This window comes from Glycine soja, chromosome 15, assembly GCF_004193775.1.
Source record: "Glycine soja cultivar W05 chromosome 15, ASM419377v2, whole genome shotgun sequence".
Classification (NCBI taxonomy): Eukaryota; Viridiplantae; Streptophyta; class Magnoliopsida; order Fabales; family Fabaceae; genus Glycine; species Glycine soja.
The window spans coordinates 3,302,366-3,314,785 of NC_041016.1; the positions used below are offsets into that span (position 1 = coordinate 3,302,366).

The 12,420-nt window shown below is 29.8% G+C and overlaps 1 protein-coding gene across 1 annotated transcript; it reads left to right on the forward strand.

Moving 5' to 3' along the window:
* Positions 1–6,726: 6,726 nt before the first annotated feature.
* Positions 6,727–9,139, forward strand: LOC114388280 (glutelin type-D 1-like). Its single transcript, XM_028348694.1, has 3 exons — positions 6,727–6,988; positions 7,688–8,408; positions 8,822–9,139. The coding sequence occupies exons 1-3, from the start codon at positions 6,793–6,795 to the stop codon at positions 8,973–8,975; spliced, it is 1,071 nt and encodes a 356-aa protein (XP_028204495.1). The 5' UTR covers positions 6,727–6,792; the 3' UTR covers positions 8,976–9,139.
* The last annotated feature ends 3,281 nt before the right edge of the window (positions 9,140–12,420 follow it).

The window sequence follows — 12,420 nt, forward strand, 5'->3', positions numbered from 1 at the left end:
TAGTATCTGGTGGAACCACGACCTTCAACGTGATCTTCGCCATTTCGCACCATTGTTCGTGCTCTTCATTTGTTAATTCTGACATAATTAACATTCAAGCATGATATAACAAAATTGGCATTCAATTAGCAATTGTGATAAACGACAATTCATTCTTAGCAATTGATAGAATTATTAATCTATTAACTCGACATATATTCCAAAAAAACCATTCTTAACAATTGTAAAAGCTAACTATCTACATACATGTCACATGTGTAAATAAATGTATCAATATGAAAGGTAGAGATTCTTACTAGGCAGAGTCGCAAGAAACATCTCCAGTTCCTCCTTAAGGGTGGTTAACTGTGATGATGATGAAGTAGAGTTTGACATTCTGAAATATATTTAACAAAAATCATTCTCTAAAAAAGACTACCAATTTGACAATTTTTAAAAATATGCTTACAATCTTTTTTTTAAACTAACTAATATTTCAATTTTTTATTTTTCTTTTAATTCATTTTTAAAATAATTACCAATTTCAAATAAATTTTAAATTGTCTTCCACTCTTTTTTTTGGACTAAAAAACATTATAAAATATCTTATATTTTGTTTTCAATCACTTATTACAAAGAAATAATATTTTCAAATTTTTAAAAAAATATTTTCAATTATTTTTTTACCTAATAACTCATTCTCTAAAAATAAGTAACAAATTTCAACTTTTCAAAATTATGTTTTCAATATTTTATTTCAGTGAATATCATTTTTAAATATTTAAAATTTTCTTTTCAATCATTCTCTAATAAAAATAACAATATCTAACATTTTCACTAACTAACATTTTTAAGTATTCAATCTTTATTTCCACTAACTAACAATATTTAAAATTTTTAAAATAGGTTTTCAATCTTTATTTTCACTAACTAACATTTTTAAGTATTTTTTTTTCCAATCATCCCCTAACAATTTCCAAATTATTTCAAATATGTTTTTATCTTTCTTAAAAACTAACTAACATTTTTAAATATGTTAAAATTATGTTTTAGTAATTTTTTTTTGTACTAACATTTTCATCTTTCTAATGTTTGTTTTAAAAATCTAATCTAATCTAAAATGTAATCTAATCTTACTACTAACTAACATAAACATTTCTTACATAAATTTAATAATAAATAAATCATTCATAAAATCAATAATAAACAAATTAATGATTCATAAATCAATAATCAACAAATTAATCACAAACTAATAAAATCAATACTGAACAATTTATAAAATAATTAACATATAAATATTTTTCATTTAAATTTTTTCCTACTTTTTATTCTAATAAAAATCAATTTTTTTTTAAATGTATGGGTTTTTCACAGATAGCACGCATGCATGCAAGGAAAGCGCAGTGAAGAAGAAGAAAAACTTCATGAACAACAACAATAAGCAACAACAAGTAACAACAACGATACTCAGAACACTGCCATCATTCAAACAAGTAGTGAACAAATTGAAAAACTCAAAAAATAACTTACCTCGAAGGAGAACCAACGCAGAAGAAGAAGAAGCACGACACGAACACACCAACGCATCACTGCACAAACACACCGACCACCAGACAAACACACCAAGCACTGAACGAACTCACCGAGTACCACGCAGCAACGGACGAACTCATCGAGCACCAATCCTTGTAGGAAGAAGAAGAACGGGCAACCCGAAGAGGAACGAGGAAGCTGAAAAGAGGAAGAAGAAGCGAAAGCATTCAGTGAATAGTGACTCGTATGGACGAGTCACTATCTGTTTTTATAGTAAAGGGTGAAGGACATTTTCGCCCTTTCACCCGAGTTGTTGGGTGCCCAAAGCAACTCCCAAAGCTTAGGGATCAAAGGGTCTAGTTATGTAGGTTGCTTCATGGATTGACCCATTTGACCGCAGGCTTATACCAGGTTGGGTTGGTCCACATACTACATACGGTATAAGATTGCCCCATTAAGCCTAAAAGATGTTCTCCTTTTGCAAAATCTCAAAGCTTCTCTCTAATGGTCTAAGCTTGACCCGTTAAGTCAAAAAATGAACTCATTAGTGCAATTCTAATATTTTCCCTCTTTTCTTCTCATTATTCATGCATCTGATTTTAGCAGCCATCATTAGATTCATTACCCCCTTCATTTGCAAACACTCCATCAACTACTTTACAAAGAGTTGAGTCTAAAAATTTTGGTAGAGGAAGATTGGACAACATAGCAAGATCCAGAGGTCATCTCATTGTTGATGACCCATTAGCCTCAGTGGGTTAATCCAATCCAGTGGTTCTAGTGGTTGTGGATCGGTTAGGCTTTTGAAAACTAAATCCCCATGATTGTTGCCAGCTCTTTCCTCCTCCACTTCACCATTGTGTTATACTATCCACAAAGACCTCCATCACAATGTTATCCATAAGAGGCCTTAAACATCTACACCTCCACTTGGTTACCCTGAAAATGATCTTCATAACCTAAATTCTCCCTTTTATTTTCCTTTTGTTTCTCCCTTTCCATTGGTGGATCAACTTCTTTTTCTTTATAAATGTTTTGGTGTTTGTTTCTTACTTTCTTTCATTGACTTTGCTTCATAGTTCTCTTTTTCTTTTCCACCACAAAAATTTTGGTTCTTGATCATGGAATCTTTACTTCTTTTTGGCTCCAAATATTGCAATGGTTCATTGCCACACTGTCACTCCATGTATTTTTCAAGTGTTATCATGTTATTGGCCACTTATAGACCATCTTTGGAAGCAATTCCATACGAAAATTGATTTAATTATATTAAACTCAATTAACTACATTATTTAATGAACACTTTCAAGTCACTTTGTTGACCATTCATCCATCCATCATGAACAATTGTATAACTTGAGTTCAAATCAAGGGATTCTCATTGGCAAGTGATTTAAAATCCATGTATAAATCCTTTTTGAGATTGGTTGTTTGTCCTAACCTTGGAATGAGCTTCCTTTCTTGACATCCATGCATAGAGGTCAGACAGTGAGTCCCATAGGCATTATGGTGGTGTAAGGTACTAGAGCATGTTAGTGGCAATGGTTAGGCGAGCTGGGACAGCCATGGTTAAGCTCTAAGAGCGACCATTGGATACTCGTGGAGTGAAAATGAATTTCACTCAAGAGAAAGACTACCATGTGGAAGAGATTTACACTCGAGAAAGAGATTATTGGAATACAAGTGTGAGGTAAAGTCTCACATCGGATAAGAATGGAAAGGTTGAACACTATATGAGCGAGAAGAAAATCCATAAACTTGAGCCTTAAGGTTTTGAGTTAAGGTGTAATGTCGAGTTCACTTGTGTGATTTGTTCGTGGCCTATTGATAGGGATCTCCCTAATATTTACCCCTTTGATTGCACAATAGATTGATTGAACATAGATTGATGGGGATCTAACTAAAGTAAGTTGATTGATGTGAATAGGGAGGGTGTAAAAGGGAAGGCATGCCGGTGAATGACAATGGATTGTGTTGGGGGAGGGAGCTCTTAAGTTGTAATTTGTTCAATTTTTATGTGAGCCCGCCAAGCTAAGGAAGGTAGCACAACCAACCCACTTAAGGGCAATATGCATTGCATAGACATCGCCGAATAAGATTAATGGAATGTGTTTAGGAAAATAATTAATAATAAAATATAATCATTAAAGTATAAATATTTTTATAATAGTGTGATATTTCAAATATATAATAGTTAGGATCACACATTTTCTATAAAAGATTAAATATAAAATTTTAAAGTCTTCTCATTAAGATTCATTATCATTAAACAATTTAATGTTAAAAATAAATATGATAGTTTTCTCAACGACTTGTTGAACAATAAAATATAAATTACAAAATGATTTCAAAAAATATTAAACAATTGTTGAAAAAAATAATATTAGTTACAATAATGAAAACTTGTCAATTATCTATTAAACACCAACATTTAGATTACAAAACAGTCTTCAAGAAATATTTTATTTTATTTTCATTCAACGAATAAAAATATTTTTTTGATTTTATTTTTTTCATATGATATTGGTATCTAAAAGAGACTTTAATAATCATGTTTTGACAGTATAAAATAATTTTATATTATCATACAATCATAAATTATTATTATTAAACTTTTTAAAACAATTATTATAAAAATCAATAAATTTATCATATGTCAATTATGATTAAATAATGATATGAATAGGTTTTATACTATTGATGGATAATCCATTTTCTCTTTAAAAAAATTAAAATTCATGAATATAAAAAATGAATGCACATATTTAAACCTTTATTTATAAGAATATTTTTTTTTAAGTATTTTCAAAATTAAAACAAAAAATAGTAATAACAAGATATTCTTATAATTTTTTTGTATAGATATATTCATTTTTAAAAACAATGACAAATTCAAATACACAAGTATTAAAACTATTCCATTCAGAAAAAAAAAATATTAAACCTGTTAAAATTTATTACGTAGTATCATTCTTCCCCATACTTAGCAATGAACAAAAAATACATTATAGAGTGTGCATTAAAAACTTATCATCTATTAAATGTCATGACAACTAATATGATTTATAAAGTAAATGAATAATTAAGAAGAAAATGAATAAATTGTTCCTAATTTGGGGAGGTTTTTTATTTACATTTAATGATAAAAATATTATTATTTTTAGTTTAAATTTAACTGTTTTGAAAATTAAAAACAATGAAAACAAAATATTTTTTATTTTATGTTTCAACATGATATTTCATTTTAAAAAGTAAAATTTTAATTATAACAAATAAATGCATGAATTTAAACATTTGTAATTATAAAAATATGGATTTTTGGGGCAATTTTTTCAGCCTAAATCAATAACACTTTAGACAATTTTATTTTAATTATTTTATTTATCATTCATTATATAATAAAATACTAAAAATAGTATTAATTACTAGGACACTGAACACACAGTAGATTTTTAGTGCATATTTTATATTTTTTTATGTATTGGGGATGGGGAGAGGATAATGGATTTCAATGACTTCATTATTAAGTAGTATTTGAATTTCAGCATACATTAATAAACTATTTTTAATGTATTTGTTATATTTATAAATTTATTTTTTTAAAAGCAAAAGAATTATATGAAAAAATAAATACCAACAATTTTTTATTGTTTTTTAGTTTAAAGACAATTAAAGTATAAATAATATTTTTATAATTACAAATGTTTAAATTCATGCATTTATTTGTTATAATTAAAATTTTACCTTTTTAAATATAAAATACATTCATTTTAAATTTTCATATATTTTAGTATATTAATAAACTATCTTTTTATAAAAAATGTTGTTGATCCGAGTGATACTGGATTCGATCTTCTTAGACAAAGTTGTATAAGTAAATATTATAAGAAGTAAAGTTGAATTGTGATTTTATAAATTTTCTAAATCTTTTTCACAAATACAAAGTTATCGTCAAAAATAACTTTGAGAGACAAATAACAAATTTTTGCAATAGCAATAGATTGAGCTAGACAATGAAAATAGATTTTGTAAATAAGACATATTTTCAAAAAACAAAATTAAATTTAAAAGTTAAAGATAGAGATATGAATGATAAGATACATAAATTTATATCAGTTCATCTCAAGCACCTGAGACTAAGTCCAAGTTATGGATAAACTATCAAGTTCTACTAACTTTTTAAAAGTTACAAGTGTATTTTTCATTTGTCACTTTTGCTCTTACAAACCAAGCAGATCATCAAGCTCGAATAATCTAGACTTTTTTGTCTTATCAAGTCACTAATTCTCAATTGTCTCAAAGACGGATATATAATATAAACACTTAGTCTTTTCTCTAAAGATATTCAAAGCCATTTGGATGGAAAGAAGGTGCTTGGAGAAAGAATCTCCCTAAAAATGATTAGTCATATTTTTTTTATGGATATTCCATACCAATAATATGAAAAAATAATTAAACTCTTCTTTATATATATGTTGTTATGAGTTGATTTTATTTTTATTGAGTTATGCGTGTTATCTTAATCTATTGAGCATTTAATTTTTATTCATTTTAAATATACATTTTAGTTCTAATTTCAAAATTAATTTTATTTAACGATTAGTTTAAATAATTTATTTCTCGAGTTTCTCAGACCACACTCGTTTTATCTATATTTGTATATTTTTAATTTCTTTAACTGCTTATCTCTTTTAATCTATATTTTCATCTTTACTTCTAAATTGAATTTTAATATATTTTAATAGAAATTATCAATAATGTAAAATAATCATATATTTATTCTCATAAATATAAAATATAATTTATGAGTTAAAAAATATTTATTATGAAATTCAATTTTTTTAGTTAAAAATATATTTCTTTCTTTAGTTTATAATGCTTATATTTTCTACAAGTAAGTCCTAATTTCAATAATAGTTTATCTCAAGAAAAACCTCAAACAAATGGCTTAATATAGTTTTTGAAATTTCGAGAGAAATCCCATTAGTTTGGTTTTTTCCTCTACCATACAAAGAAAAGTACTAGAATCATTTCTGTAATTTATAATTATCCATAATCTGAATTTAACAGTTAGTTGAAAAGAAAATGATTCGAATTACCTACCTAGCTGCATTGATTGTAGATGAGAATGGGATAAGGACTAGTAGTGGTCCCGTGGATGATGACTGTTACCTTTAAGTGCCACTGCCACTCCTCCTTTTCTGTTACACTTAACTTTATAAATACCCACCCCACCCGCGGTGTTTCTACGCAGTGAATACAAGCCAAAAGAACAACATGGACAATGATCTTTCTCCTCAGTTGCCCAAGAAAGTTTACGGTGCCAATGGTGGCTCCTACTACGCATGGTCCCCCTCCGACCTTCCCATGCTCCACCAAGGCAACATTGGTGCCGCTAAGCTTGCTCTCAACAAAAACGCCTTTGCTCTTCCTCGTTACTCTGACTCTTCCAAAGTCGCTTATGTTCTTCAAGGTACATTCATTTCTCTATTCCTTTTGAACTACGATCGTTTGTGTTTTTGATTTTTTTTTTTTCTACAACTCTTCGGAACTCGTCTTTGTCGTTTTGCGCTACGGGGATTTCTTGTTTTCGATATTAGTGTTCTGAATTTTTTATGAATAAAATTTCCTAGATGCATCGATGTATGAAGGTAATTTGTCTCATGGAATCATATAATTGCTTAATTGACTGGGAATCATTTTTTTTTCATATTGGGATCCTAGATTTCCCCCTTTATTTAACACTTTGCATGGAAAAGGTTTTTCACACTCTGATCTAATTATAAGTTGTCTTATGCTAAGATTGTTAACTTTTTGCATATATATACTTTAACTGATTGATAATATAAATTAAGCAATTACCAATACGCAATGTGGTGTAGCATGATTAACAGATAACTCTGTTTCTTAACTGATTGATAATATAAATTAAGCAATTACCAATCCGCAATGAGAGTTGATTTTTGTTTGGGGAGAAATTCTTTAGATAGATGTCAGTATCAATATTTGGATCAGTATTTAAAAAGATTAGTTATCGTATCGTACACTGTGGATATCATGTGTTCATCCAAAAAGTAATAATAAACTCATTATTTTAAGTGGTTATGTATTTTAGATTATGAATCTATGTTGTTGTATTGATTATTTGTGAACTTGTGTTCTCCACTCATAGGTAGTGGAGTGGCTGGAATAGTGTTGCCTGAATCAGAAGAGAAGGTTGTTGCAATAAAGAAGGGTGATGCCTTGGCACTCCCCTTTGGTGTTGTGACCTGGTGGTATAACAAGGAAGAAACTGAGTTGGTTGTTCTGTTCCTTGGGGACACTTCCAAGGCTCACAAGGCTGGTGAATTCACTGACTTTTTTCTGACTGGTTCCAATGGAATCTTCACTGGCTTTTCCACCGAGTTTGTGGGCAGGGCTTGGGACTTGGAAGAGAGTCATGTCAAGACCCTTGTTGGAAAACAACCAGCCAAAGGGATTGTGCAGCTGGAAGGAAACATCAGCCTTCCCGACCCTAAACCGGAGCACCGAAATGGCATGGCCTTGAACTGTGAAGAGGCTCCATTGGATGTTGACATCAAGGGTGGTGGAAGGGTTGTGGTGTTGAACACCAAGAATCTTCCCTTGGTTGGCGAGGTTGGACTAGGGGCTGATCTTGTGAGGCTGGATGGAAGAGCCATGTGTTCGCCTGGATTCTCTTGTGATTCTGCTTTGCAGGTTACTTATATTGTCAGGGGTAGTGGCCGGGTTCAGGTTGTTGGTGTTGACGGCCGTAGGGTTTTGGAGACAACCGTGAAAGCTGGTAATTTGTTCATTGTGCCAAGGTTTTTTGTGGTGTCCAAGATTGCTGATCCTGATGGACTGGAGTGGTTCTCTATCATCACTACCCCTAAGTAAGTCTTTCTTATACTACTTCTTTACCTTATTGTCAGTATATGTTACTTGTTGTTAACTTGTTATACATTTCATTGCAGAAGCAATCATCCGTTTGATATTCTGTTTATTGCTTACATAGATTGAATATTTGTCCTAACCAAATTTTTTTTGTCTATCTTCGTGTTAGGAACCTTTTAAATTTTACTAATCGACACATAGAACCCATCATAATTCATAAATTGAAAATTGCTGATCCTAATATACTTGCAAGGAATTTTATTTGGTTGGAAAATGAAAACTCAATTAGTGAACAACTATTCTGTATTATTTGCATGAACGTTGTAACAGTTGATTGTTAAAGGAATGTTAGGTAGCATCAACATGCAATGATCCTTTTACTAATCCTTTTTTTTTTTTTTACTTTTGGCAGTCCTATATTTACCCACTTGGCAGGAAGTTCTTCCGTGTGGAAGGCTTTATCACCTTCGGTTTTGCAAGCTGCTTTCAATGTAGATCCAGAAGTTGAGCAACTGTTCCGTTCAAAGAGGACTGCCGATGCCATTTTCTTCCCTCCACCAAACTAGATTAAGTATTCCATTGTTTGCTCGTAAAGATTCCCCATCCTCATCCCGTCTTATCTACACCGGAAAATAAAAGGGGAAATAATGTCTTGTGAAATTACTTTACTGTTTAAAAGTATTTTCTTTGTTAATTAGGAATTTCAACTTTCGTTCCTTTTTTCTTTTTACCTACCTCTATTTTGATCCTTTTCATATTAATCGAGCTAGTGAAGGTAGTGAAGATAGATTCCTAAAAAAAAAAGATACTGAAGATATAGATGCTTCTTATAAAAAAAGTAGGCTAAATATAATTGTTTTGCAGGTCAGGGCAAGAGAAAACAATCATTCATGAAACAAAACAAAGGACAATATCACAATTTAGAAGGCATCTAATGGAACATCGTATGAGTAATTACTAATGTGAAACTAACAAAGCTTCCCTTCACACAACCAAAAAAGTGTAACAGCCATACAAATGCAAGCCTTAGCGAGTGGTGCAAGAGGTTTAAACATGCTGACCCGTTTGCTTCAAGCAATATTTCTTTTTTCATCTCAATATTTACACAATAATTAAGGCAATTGGGGTTCGGAAGAAGATAAACTAAAATAAAATTAACATAAGTTAAAAAGCAAGCAGCAATATCCAGAATGGTTACATTACATCAGGAACCAAATAAAAAAAATAGCAAAGTTTTTTGAAGCAAGAGAAAAGCCCGCATAAACAATATCATTAAACCAAAATATAAATTATCATCGCAATGGTACGGAACAAATGTGGAAATTAGCCGACAAGCAACTAAGGAGATATAAAGTGAAATAGATGATTAAAGGAGAAGAAAAAAATGAAAAACCTTATGAGAGTTCAATTCTCTTTTGACCACAAAAACTAACATTCTAATCGATAAACATTTGGTGATGAAAAAAATAAAGCCAACAAAAAACTATCATAAAACCTGTGGTAGTAGTGAGGCGGACAGTATGAGCTGCGTCGACGCTGTCTTCAAAATCCATACAAATGCAAGCCTTAGCGAGTGGTGCAAGAGATTCAAACATGCTGATCTGTTTGCTTCAAGCAATATTTCTTTTTCATCTCAACATTTACAAAATATAATTAACGCAATGGGGTTTCGAAGAAGATAAACAAGATAAATAAAAAGAAGATATAAAGAAGTAGCAAATTGTTTTGAAGCATGACAGATGGCCGTATGACAGAGGACTATCTAAAGAGTATGAGAACTTAGAAACATTTTATGAGTTGAAGGGTCTAATGGCAATGTTTAAAGCCAAGTTTCTACAAGAGATGATCAAGAGGATCAAGAATGGATTACTCATCAAAGACAAGGAAATAGAAAATTACAAGGAGCTGAATTATAATACTTCAAAGATTGCTGAACAACTTACTTAGCAACACCACCTCGCTAAGCGCAATTTCACTTTGAGAAGAAATTATGCTTAGTGCGAATGTCCCGTTTAGCGGAAACCTTCCGCGAGAATTTTTAAAAACTTGTGTTTACTTGTGTAACGGCTTCAAGCTTGATGTAGATAGGCCTTAAAAGGTGCATTTAAGGGGTTATTAGAGACTTAGTTACCTTCTTATGCCTAGTCTTATAAATACTCAAAAACTCTTAATTTTGGAAACTTTTGCATAATTAAAGTTAAGTTTATACTTAGAGAGAGCTTTAGCCTCTTCTTTGGTTTTTGACTGAAAACCAAATTTGATTCTTAGCAAGGAAGCTATTTTTTTTTATGAATCCTCCTTCGACTGATCAATTCTTCACAAATCATGACGTCATTCTGTTCGCCTTCTTCATCTTTTTTATCTTTTCTATTTTTTGTTATTGAGTTCTTAAAAGATCATCAATAGTAATCTTGAATTTACATCCGATTCGAACTAAGCATTCATGGCTTGAATTGCATCACATACACAATATCCTTAAACCAAAATCTAAATTCTCGTGGCATTCCACATTAGCAAACCATAACATATCATACAACCCATCCCTAAAGTAACGCTGGCAATTTGAAATGCGATGTTGTATTCAAATCATGAATCCTCTCACGTCGTCCATTATTCTTGTGTTTTTCCCAGAGATCATACTGCATCTTTTTCACTTCATCACTAAGACACCGATACGCATTTGACACCATCTTAACATTTCCTCGGGGCCAAGGGCTTTGTTGTTATCGAGATGAACCTTCAGAGACAAAAGAACACATCCTCACCAGTGCAATTTCTCTTCACTCCCAATATCTCATAATAGTTTCTCTTCATCTTAATCTCTCTGATAATTGAAATTCGCTCGCCATAGTTGTTCTTGTTCCCATTCATTGTCCCTAGCAAAATTAGGGGAGCGATCAATTCGAGAGTTATATATATGTCACGTAGGATCTAAATTTAAGACTAAAAAACAATCAATAGAAAACATTGAAGACGCCAGAGAAATAAAAATTACCTGACAGATTGAAGGAGAAGAAACATAGAGGAAAAAAGAGATCAAAGTTTTTTAATTAATAGATTTTAACTTCTATTTTTTGTTATCGAATATTTATTAGTTTTTTTTGTAATTTTTTTTATTTAAGATAAGACTTTATTTTATTTAACTTTTTTTTTTATCTTTTTTCATTTATATTGTAAATTTTTTTAAAAGATATTTATAAGGTGAGGTTTTATTAAATTTACCTTTTTTCACATAGGATTTTTTCTCTACTATTTTCTTATTGTTTTACCTTTTTATTAATGATATACAATAATTTTATTTTATTTTTATTATTGTTTTTTTGGATATTTTATACATAAAAAGCTACAAGTGATTGAAATTAAAAAATTAAAATAGTTTGATTAAAAATTTAAATTTGATCCAATCCATTTCAATGAAAAACTGTATAAATTGGATCGATTTTTATTTTTATTTTATTTTTCTTTTTCTTTGAAAAAAGCATTAAATAAATGGTAATTTATAATAAACATACATAGAAAAAGATAATTCAAGATATTAAATATCTTCTTTATAAGTAAATAAATAATTAATAGTAGTATAATTCTTCAAAATTATATACTATTAAATGTAAATTTACATAACTTAATAATTATAATTATGTACCTTTAATCAAATAGTTATTAAAAATTATTTTTCAATCAAATAGATTTTTCACAAATAAATATAAGTTATGTGATAATTTTATAAATATATAAAAACTAAAAATATAAACATGAGTAGTAACATAAATTTATTCATAAAAAATACATATGTATATATAATTTCGGTTTGGATTGGATTTCAAAATCGAATTTGAAATTTGATCCAATACAATAAAAAATTTTATTTTTTTTCAAAATTTGATTCATTAGATTTTTGGTTTATTCATTTTTCAATTTTTGGAATCGGTTTGTTCGATTTTGATCGGCTTATGAACACTACCAATGATTGTTGTCAAAAATATAAATTTGTGATATTATTTGGTTATCATA

What these genes read in the sequence shown, in the direction of transcription:
- LOC114388280 (XM_028348694.1), top strand. Translation starts at nt 6,793, where the DNA reads ATGGACAATGATCTTTCTCCTCAGTTGCCCAAGAAAGTTTACGGTGCC. An exon ending in AGTCGCTTATGTTCTTCAAG is followed by an intron (nt 6,989 to 7,687) that starts GTACATTCATTT and finishes CTCCACTCATAG; the next exon opens with GTAGTGGAGTGGCTGGAATA. An exon ending in TCTATCATCACTACCCCTAA is followed by an intron (nt 8,409 to 8,821) that starts GTAAGTCTTTCT and finishes TACTTTTGGCAG; the next exon opens with TCCTATATTTACCCACTTGG.